General features: G+C 56.7%; 1 protein-coding gene across 1 annotated transcript; it reads right to left on the reverse strand.

Annotated features, from left to right (window-relative positions):
- Window positions 1-3,384: 3,384 nt before the first annotated feature.
- Window positions 3,385-4,246, reverse strand: LOC109771887 (uncharacterized). The gene has a single exon (XM_020330577.4). It carries the CDS (start codon window positions 4,110-4,112, stop codon window positions 3,738-3,740), a length of 375 nt encoding a protein of 124 aa, XP_020186166.1. The 5' UTR covers window positions 4,113-4,246; the 3' UTR covers window positions 3,385-3,737.
- Window positions 4,247-10,099: the final 5,853 nt, after the last annotated feature.

Raw genomic sequence — 10,099 nt, forward strand, 5'->3', positions numbered from 1 at the left:
GTTTCAATAGCCGTTGGAGAGTCGCCGTCAATTGGGAGAGCCGCCAGCCGTGCTGCTGCGGTGACCATGTTCTCCAGCGGGTTAGCATAATGACCCGGTGGTATTGGCACATACTGAGGCGGGGCAGGGTTCACCCGGGGAGGCCCCATCACTTGTGGCTGAACAGGGGTCCCAGACCCGGGCACTATGATTCCCGGCGGGTTACTAGACCCTGCACCTGGCGTGTTGAAGAGGTTTCAAGGATCGTAGACCGGAGGGAGTCGAGATTGGGCCTTTTGATGCCTCCTTCTCATGACCTCATTGGACGCGTTCTGATCCATCGTGAGCCGGAAGGACTGCGCCTGAATCAACTGAGTCTGGGCGTCGAAAGCCGCCCTCTCCGCAGCCATCCTGATCCCTTCCGCCGCCAGATCCTCCCTGGCTTTCACTAGATCTAACTTTAACTGCGCCACCTCCGCGTCATGCTGAGCTTGATCCGCCGGGTCAACCGTGGCGGTCAACAGGGCCGTCATCTTGTCCGTGAGATCCATCAGCACCTGGGCCGGCGAGGGCACCGAGTTTCCCGACCCAGCGGCAGGGTTCTGAACAGGCTGTGCACCGGCCATGAAGATTCCAACCCGGCTCGGCGGCTCAAACGGGTCCGGAATACTGTCACCATCGGAACAACCCCTGAGCCTGCCATCTTGAAGTTGATACAACGAGTTTGACTCATCTGTGGACGACTCGCCGTCAGAGCCGCGGCCGTCTCATCACCAGATCCAGATCCATCAGAGAGCCCTCCATGGATACATCCCACAAAAGCATGCTTCAAGGCAGGTAGGGCCCGGGCGGGTCGTGCACGCTGAGCCGTCTCGATAAGATCGGCGCAGAGATCTGGCTCAGGGCCCGGCTCACCAATCTTGCCAATGAAGACATGAATTCCGCCGAAGGGGACCCGGTACCCGTACTCAATTGAGCCGGCGTCGGGCCCCCAGTTTGCATCGTCGATGTAGAGCTTGCCGCGACGACTCTTGGTCATCCGGCCCACAGCGTATCCCTTGAGCCATTCGAAGCTGCCCTTCAAGAACTCAAATCCACCGTGCGCTGGCCCCAAGGTGGGCGCCAACTGTCGTGGAATTGTCACGGCAGATGTCCTCGAGTTAGGACTTAGTCGTGGAGCCATCGCAGCTAAGAAGCTTGAAGGGGTTAACGGGACAAGGAACACGAGGGTTATACTGGTTCGGCCCCTTACGGTGAAGGTAAAAGCCTACGTCCAGTTGAGGTGGTATTGATTAGGGTTTCGATTACCAGGGAGCTTAATTGCTATGCCTGGCTCTCGACGAGATCTTACTTGTCCCTAAACCGCCGCCGGGTCGTCCCTTTATATAGAGAGGTTAACACCCAGCAGCTCTCAGAGTCCCGACCGGCTCATAAGAGTGTCCGGCTCGGACTCTCAACTATTCTTGCCTTACACTACAAGTTCTACCATAATAGCGGTTGTAACTACGGGCTTTAAGCCATCTCCGGGTCTTAAGCCCATCTTTGGCCCGCCGTCTTCAAGCTTGGCGCCGGGCTTCAGGCGATGACCATAATGAGTAACCCGGCCCCTCCGGGCGGGTGACTCTAAGGCTTATATCCTCAACATCCTACCTAGGTCACTCGCATGTTTCTCAAGCGTGCTCATTCCTACCCACGTATTTGCAACTTGCTTATACCTGGCCTTTGGCAACTTGCATTGCCTGCCCCAAGCTCCAGCTGTCCAGTCTTCAGCTTTGCCTTCGGAAATTTCCAAGGGCCATACAAGGGATCGCTTCGAAGAAGAACAAAAAAATCTTATATACAGCGAGAAAATACTACTCCCTCGTTCCTAGTAGATATTTCACAAAATGTCACTTTTCACCAGCTAGGCACATTTTTCCTATCGTAGATTTTATCCTGCCATGAGAGACTCCCTTGGCATTAGCCTTGTACCGGTTCATGAGAAAATCATACAGAGAACGATATGGGAGGTGCGTGGTTATTTCCTCTTGCTTTCGTATGTGTTCTTTCCTTCCAGAAGGCGAGTACTGACTGAACTATTGATGCACATGAGGATTGCGTGTGTGAAGATTACATAGTTAAAGCATGATTTGGGTCTGCATGGATGCTGGCCAGGAGATGGTTGAGCACTTATTTTGCTGCTCAAAAGATAGCGGCATGCCTGTCAGGGCCATAACTGAACCCGCGCTACTGTCAGTTACCACTCTACACTTCGTCAGTTAGCCAACGGCTCAGATTGAAAGTGGTGAAGGAGGAGGGACGACCCAGAACTCACAAGTTACAGTTGCGCTTAATAAAACAGTTGCATTTTTTTTGCGATTAAATAAAACAGTTGCATTCAGCTGTACTCTGTTAGTCGAAACCTCCGTCCGATCTCCAAGTACGATTCGATCGTAACATTGCAGTTCCAAAACTGTAGGCATCTACCAAGTTCTTCAGCCGAGCCTTCTACTAGGATGCTTCGCGAGACAGAAGAATGTAAAACACCGGCGCACACCGGTTAACATCACACGGTTTAGCAAGTGTCATCATTCGTGGCCGGTCGTCCTCACGAATGATATGCCGCAGCCCACGGGTTCAGCCAATGAACCAGCCAATGCCATTTGCGAATAGTATAACACGGCAACAAAGCACACTTGCTTTAGATTTAAGGTAAAGCTGCCGGCCTGCCGGGCACTTGATACGTTTTATTACAACCGGGCAAACAACTGGTCGACTGACTCAAGGCAGAGTACTTTGTGCAATTAAGTAGAAGATCTGGAGATACTGTAGTTGCGTATCATGGTGGGTGGTAATGGTTCATCAGTTCGTATAGTACTCCACCACCGCCATAATGTAAGAGCAAACTAATGAACTATGATGAACTACTCCCTCAGTTCCGTAATATAGTGCCTATAGATTTTTGCAAAAGTTAAACATTATAAATTTTGATTATATTTATAGAGAAAAGTAGGTACATCTAAATACCAAATGCACATCATTGAATACATCATGAGTTATATTTTCAGAATATACATGTTTAGTATTGTAGATGTAGACAGTTTTTCTTTATACAATTGTCAAAGTTGGCATAGTTTGACTTCAAAAAATCTATAGGCACTACATTGTGGAATGAAGGGAGTATAATATAATGTAACACAAACTAATGAACTAGTAGTATAATATAATGTAACGCAAGCGAGGAGTTCCTTTCACATAGACATAGTCTACCCACCGCAACCCAACCGAACACAATCAACTTGTGAAGGTTGGTAGAGATCCTGCGTAGCAGCTACTTACAATGTTTTTGATTTATGGCTGCATCATAATGTTAGGGCTAATAACACAGAAACATGCTAGTTGTTGAGGAGAAGACAACTTGGAGTATTCAGATCCAGAATTAATCGGTGTTCAGATCCAAAACAGCTACCAGCACAAGTATCACAGATCTGGGACAACATGTTAACTGCGGATCCCGAATGTTACAAAATGCGGGGAATCAGATTGAAACATCTGCGCCTCTAAAACAAGCAGACCGGGGAGATGAAGGGAATGGATCAACCCTAAAACTAGATCTCATTGCCGACCTCTCTCCTCTAAGCTCCTCCGTCACAACAGCTACAAACAGAGACGACTGGTGATCCCCAGATCGTAAGAGGAAACAACTAGGTACACGCACGGGCACATCAGCTTGTCTGGTAGTGTCGGCGAGTTGGCTGGCGGTCTGTCCGGCGGCCTAGCTAGGTGGAGCGCGCGAGGCGGGAGGCGATGGCGGAGTGGTACATGGCGTCGTGGAAGCTCTCCGTCTCCACCATCCGCGCCCGCAGCTGCCGCGCCTTCTCCTCCGTCAGGCCGCCCACGAACGACCTCCCCGCCTTCTCTTCCTCCACCGCCACCACCATCGCTGGCGCCGGTGCCGCGGCCTCCATGTAGTCCGCCCGCCCGGACCAGCCGAGCAGCGGCGCCCACCACTTGCCTCCCTCGGGGGCTCCCGCCGCGCGGACCCGCCCGGCGCCCACGGAGCCAGAGGCGGATGCGGCGCGGGGCCGGAAAGTCGTTCCCGTCGACGGGCGGGGGGAGAAGGAGACGGCGGATGCAGGCGGTGCCATGGCCATTAGCTCGGTCGCTTCCTTCGCTCGTAAGATTCTACTACGGGGTTTCTTTGCTTTCGGTTTGGCGAGAGATGATGGGGATTGTTGTAGACTGTGAATGCTTGAGCTTGTGAGATGGAGAGCTCGAGATGGCGGAAATTTATAACGGGCCAGGCCAGGCCAGGGGAAGAGGATGAAGAGTGGATAGGAACGGCGCGTGGACGCGCGGGGTGGGGGTGCGCTTTTCCGTTACGCGTGACGTGTGATCGAGTAGACTCATGCACGCACCTGGATCACCGCGAGGACGGCAGCAAATACAGTATGAGAAACGCAACAAAGTTTGAACAACAGATAGAGTAAATATTGCGTATCTAGCCACGTGCACCGCAATGCAAAATGGCTCCACCTCGCGCTTCGCCGTGCTCCCCTCCCACCCCACCAACCAGCCCCTCGACGGCCGCCACTCCGGCGTCGGCAACCTCAGATCTGGCGTACCCCACTCCGGGCTCGTCGTCCACAGCCAGCTCATCCCCCTTCGGCCACAGCCACCCGCGGCGTCGCTGGAGCGCCCCCGGCTCCCCTGATAGCGCTGCCGCACTCCTGCGGGCCATTCACTCCTCTGCGGCGCCTTCAAGTGAGGCTGCTGCTTGGGAGCGGAGCCACCCCACGCGTCGCTTGACCCGCTGGTCCGCGCTGCTCTCTGCGACAACCGGTGCCTGCCGCCTGCCGCGCCATCACGCCCTGCGCCGGCCTACCCTCCGGGCTTGCGGTCTATCATCTGCATCCCCCCATCCTCCGCATTTATCCCACGGCCCTCGTGCATTCACTTCACACCCTCCCCGTGGCCCGTGCCGCGTGCTCCGTGCGACAAGCGCGCTGCTGCTTGCCCGGAATGGCAAGTCGTTCGCCCGAAGCGCCGGCGGCGTGCACCGCCCGTACCATCCTCGGCGGGGGCGGTTTATGCGCGAGACGCTCACCTGCGCAGCAATTGAAGGCCGAGCTCCGCTGCGCAGCCTATTTGAAGCGCTTCCGCGGGCGTTCCTCCGCTGTCTCTACCACGACCACCGAGCAAGCGAGTGTCGAGATCCTGTTCGGTGCTCCAGCTGCTGGCTTTGGGGTCACCACTCCCGCTCCCCCCGCTGCCCCAAGCGCGCTCCACGCCCCACCGCCCCGTCAAGCCGCCCCCCCAACCCGCCGACCCCGCCGTCGTCCCCCGCCCCCGCCCCCCCGCAGGCCCGCCCCCAACACCACCCCTACCCCGCCCCTCATGGCCTCCAGCCCCGGCGACCCTTCGCGCCGCCCCTGCGGCGGCAACACCTTCTCCGTCTCCACCCTCGCCATGGAGGAGGCCGCCTGCAGCCTGCGGGCTTGTGCCGTCGTGGTGACCATGTCTGAGGTCCGCGTCGACGTCAACCCCCAGATCGTGGCCAAGGCTTTCGAGCGGGACCTCGCCATCCCCTGGGACAAGCTCCACGTCTCCAAGTTCCACCCCGAGCACTTCTTGGTGCGCTTCGCCAACGTCCGCGACCGCGACATCGCTGTCGATGCGGGGGTCGTCGCCTGCAGGGGTGTGGCTCTCTCCATCGCGCCCTGGTCGCCGACCGCGCACGGCCACCAGCGCATCTGGCGCTACTACTGCCGTGTCGCCATTGAAGGAATGCCGGTCCAGGCATGGCGCAAGGAGGCCGTGCAGGACACCATTGGCCTGGCTGTCTACGTCGACCGGCTCGAAAGGCAGACAACCTCCCTCTCCAACACCTCATGCCTTTTCGTCTGGGTCTGGGCCTGGACGCCCGACGACATCCCCAAGGACAGCCTCTACTCCATCCTCGAGCGACCTGTGGAGGGGCGCAGCCGGCCGGCTCTCCCGGAGGGCTGCCCGCGCGATGAAGGCCTCCACGGGCCTGAGTTCCCGCTGTTGATCCACCTCGACACCACCAAAGACTACACCCCCATCGTCGCTGCTGACCCGCAATGGCCGCTCGAAGAGAACTTTCGCTGGGTGAAGGACGTGCGGGACGGCGACGCCGTCGCCCCTCGCCGTCGCGGCGACGACCAGGATCACCCGCGGGACGTCTTCCCCCGGCAACGGCGCCAGAAATCCTTCTTGCTACCTCTTGAGCACTGCGTTGGTTTTTCCTTGAAGAGAAAAGGGTGATGCAGTAAAGTAGCGTAAGTATTTCCCTCGGTTTTTTAGAACCAAGGTATCAATCCAGTAGGAGACCACGCACGAGTCCCTCGCACCTACACAAACAAACAAGAACCTCGCAACCAACGTGATAAAGGGGTTGTCAAGCCCTCAACGGTCACTTACGAGAGTGAGATCTGATAGATATGATAAGATAATATTTTTGGTATTTTTATGATAAAGATGCAAAGTAAAATAAAAGGCAATAAAAATAGCTAAGTGTTGGAAGATTTATATGATGAAAAATAGACCCGGGGGCCATAGGTTTCACTAGTGGCTTCTCTCAAGAGTATAAGTATTACGGTAGGTGAACAAATTACTGTTGAGAAATTGACAGAATTGAGCATAGTTATGAGAATATCTAGGTATGATCATGTATATAGGCATCACGTTCGAGACAAGTAGACCGACTCCTGCCTGCATCTACTACTATTACTCCACACATCGACCGCTATCCAGCATGCATCTAGAGTATTAAGTTCAAAAGAACAGAGTAACGCTTTAAGTAAGATGACATGATGTAGAGGGATAAACTCATGCAATATGATATAAACCCCATCTTGTTATCCTCGATGGCAACAATACCATACGTGCCTTGCTGCCCCTACTGTCACTGAGAAAGGTCACCGCAAGATTGAACCCAACGCTAAGCACTTCTCCCATTGCAAGAAAGATTAATCTAGTAGGCCAAACCAAACTGATAATTCGAAGAGACTTGCAAAGATAACCAATCATACATAAAAGAATTCAGAGGAGATTCAAATATTGTTCATAGATAAACTTGATCATAAACCCACAATTTATCGGTCTCAACAAACACACCGCAAAAGAAGATTACATCGAATAGATCTCCACGAGAATCATGGAGAACTTTGTATTGAGATCCAAAGAGAGAGAAGAAGCCATCTAGCTAATACCTATGGACCCGAAGGTCTGAGGTAAACTACTCACACATCATCGGAGAGGCTATGGTGTTGATGTAGAAGCCCTCCGTGATCAATGCCCCCTCCGGCAGGACGCCGGAAAAGGCCCCAAGATGGGATCTCACGGGTACAGAAGGTTGCGGCGGTGGAATTAGGTTTTCGTGGATGCTTCTGTTGGTTTGGGGGTATGTAAGTATATATAGGAGGAAGAAGTACGTCGGTGGAGCAACATGGGCCCCACGAGGGTGGAGGGCGTGCCCAGGGGGTAGGCGCGCCCCCTACCTCGTGCTCTTCTGGTTGCCTTCTTGACGTACGGTCCAAGTCCTCTGGATCACGTTCATTTCGAAAATCACGTTCCCGAAGGTTTCATTCCGTTTGGACTCTGTTTGATATTCTTTTTCTGCGAATCACTGAAATAGGCAAAAAAACAACAATTTGGGCTGGGCCTCCGGTTAATAGGTTAGTCCCAAAAATGATATAAAAGTGTATAGTAAAGCCCGTTAAACATACAAAACAGAATATAATATAGCATGAAGCAATAAAAAATTATAGATATGTTGGAGACGTATCAGACGCCGACCGCAACCGGGGCCGCCGGCGAAGGCGCAGCCGCCACAGCCCCTCCTGGAGATCAGACCTACTGGGATGCCGTTCAGACGGGACCACCCAGGGTTCTCGGTGCTCTGGACGACGTCACCACGGGGGGCGGGGCCCTCCCACGGTGGGAGACGCCGCACCGGCTCCCCCAGGATGACTCGTCCCCCGATGGCCCCACCAGTGGCCAGGGACGTGGCCGCAGCCGCAGCCGCACTCACTCCCATGAGCGCGCCTGCAGACTCCGGGACCCATCGCCACCTCCTGTGGCCCTCCACCCTGGCCACTCTGGGCAGGACGGCCCTGTCTCCTTGGCTGCGGCAGCCGAGGTCTGTCTCTCCCTGCCCATCCTGCCGAGCGTGGCTGCCCCGCCCAAGGCCGCGGCCGCTGCTCCACTGGAAGGCGTCCCAGTGGCCTGGCAGCCCCACGCCGGCCCACCTTTGGCCGAGGAGCTGTGGGGGGACCTGACCTAGATGGACCTGCTCCTCCTCGAGCTTGATGCTGGCTCTTTCTGCCGCCCCACCTTTGTCCTGGACGGGTTTCCCGCCAACGTCGATTTCTGGTCGTTCGCCGAGCCAGTGCATCACCCCTGGGCCGGCCTCTCTGAGGCTCAGCTGGGCCTTGAGTCAGCGATGCCGCTCTTCGAGGCGGCCAGGCCGGCCCGGCGCCCCCCAGCCCGCTCGCCCCCCCTGCAGCCTTGGCCTAGCCAGGGCTACATGGACGCGGCTCGCGACTGCACCACCATGCAGACCGCTGCGGCGCATGTGACGCTGCGGCTGATCTGCGACGCTGGCCTGGACGCCGACGACCTCACCTGCAAGCTCAAGGACCTGGAGGTTGATCCGGCCACCTCTTTCATGGCGCAAGTCTTCAAACTGCTCCCACCTTCCATCATGGGGCCGCCCCCCTGAAGACCCAGCTGGCGGCCGCCGCCCCGCCCGAGGAATCCATCTTCATCCCCACTCCACCACCAGCGGCCGTCGAGGCGAGGCGGTCCAGCATGCGCATCGCGAAGGGCGCCTTTCCCCCTGGCACCTCGCAGCAGGAGAGGGCGCAGACCCGGCTAGCGCAGAAGCTCGACTTCATCAACAAGCCATTTGAGTTCTCGCCCAAGGTGCGCGAGCGCTACGTCGACCGCTTCATGACCCCTCTGGGCAAGCTGACGACCAAGCTGGCCCGCGCAGCTGGCGTGCAGGGCCAGGGCCGGATCATGCTGCCGGAGAAGAGCCTGCGCGAGCTCGCCGGCGAGGAGGACCGCGCGGTCTAGGACGCGCGTACGTCAGGCCTGGGAGCTGACTCTGATCATGTTAGCACATCTTGCCGTGCATGCTGTAGACTCGCGCCGTGTAGCCACCGCGTTGATTTGTCCGTCCGTCGTTTTCCTTTTGGCGACCTCGCCGGGCGCCCATGTCTGTCACCAGCTGTGTGTGTGCTCCTGTTTACGGCAACCTTGTCGGGCGCCCGTGTCTGTCACCGCCTGTGTCACTCGTTCTTCAAAATGGCGCCGCCTGCTGTTCGGCTGGTTTGCCCTTGTGTTAACCATAAGTTTCCCCAATGAGTAATTTCTTTGTGTTAAACTGGAACGTCCGTGGCCTTAACGACAAGGCGCGGCGCGGCGGCGTTAACTCCCTGGTGCAACAATCCCGCCCTTCCATCCTCTGTCTCCGGGAGACCAAGAAGGAGCAATTCACAGCCGCCGAGTTGCTTGAGACGGGGGGGCCTCGCCTGCGTGGCCACGCCTTCCTTCCGGCCGTTGGGACCTCCGGCGGGGGCCTGCTTGCCTGGGACACGGACATCTTCGTGGGGCAATGCATCGACACCTCCCCCTTTGCCGTCTTGGTGCGGCTCACCCCGTGCTCCGGGGACGGGGCCTGGACGATCACCACCGTTTACGGCCCCTGCACCAACGACGCACGGTTCCTCTTCCTCGCTGACTTGGCAAGGCTCCGCTCCCTCATCCAAGGCCCATGGCTACTGATCGGTGATTTCAACCTGATCTGCGACGCTCGGGACAAGAGCAATGACAACCTTGATCACCACATGATGGCTCGGTTCCGGGCGGCCCTGAACCGGAGCGAGCTGCGGGAGATCAAGCTCTCGGGGCGGCGGTTCACGTGGTCAAATGAGCAGTCCCACCCCACGTTGGCGCGCCTAGACCGCGCGTTTTGCGACACTGACTGGGATTCGCGCTTCCGGAGCGCTTTCCTGCAGCCGCTGGCCACGGGCATGTCCGACCACTGTCCCCTGGTCCTCACCTGCGAGCAGCCTCTGCGCCGCATGCCGTGTTTCCACTTTGAGGCCTTCTG

Source organism: Aegilops tauschii, chromosome 1 (assembly GCF_002575655.3).
Source record: "Aegilops tauschii subsp. strangulata cultivar AL8/78 chromosome 1, Aet v6.0, whole genome shotgun sequence".
In the NCBI taxonomy this organism is placed as follows: domain Eukaryota; kingdom Viridiplantae; phylum Streptophyta; class Magnoliopsida; order Poales; family Poaceae; genus Aegilops; species Aegilops tauschii.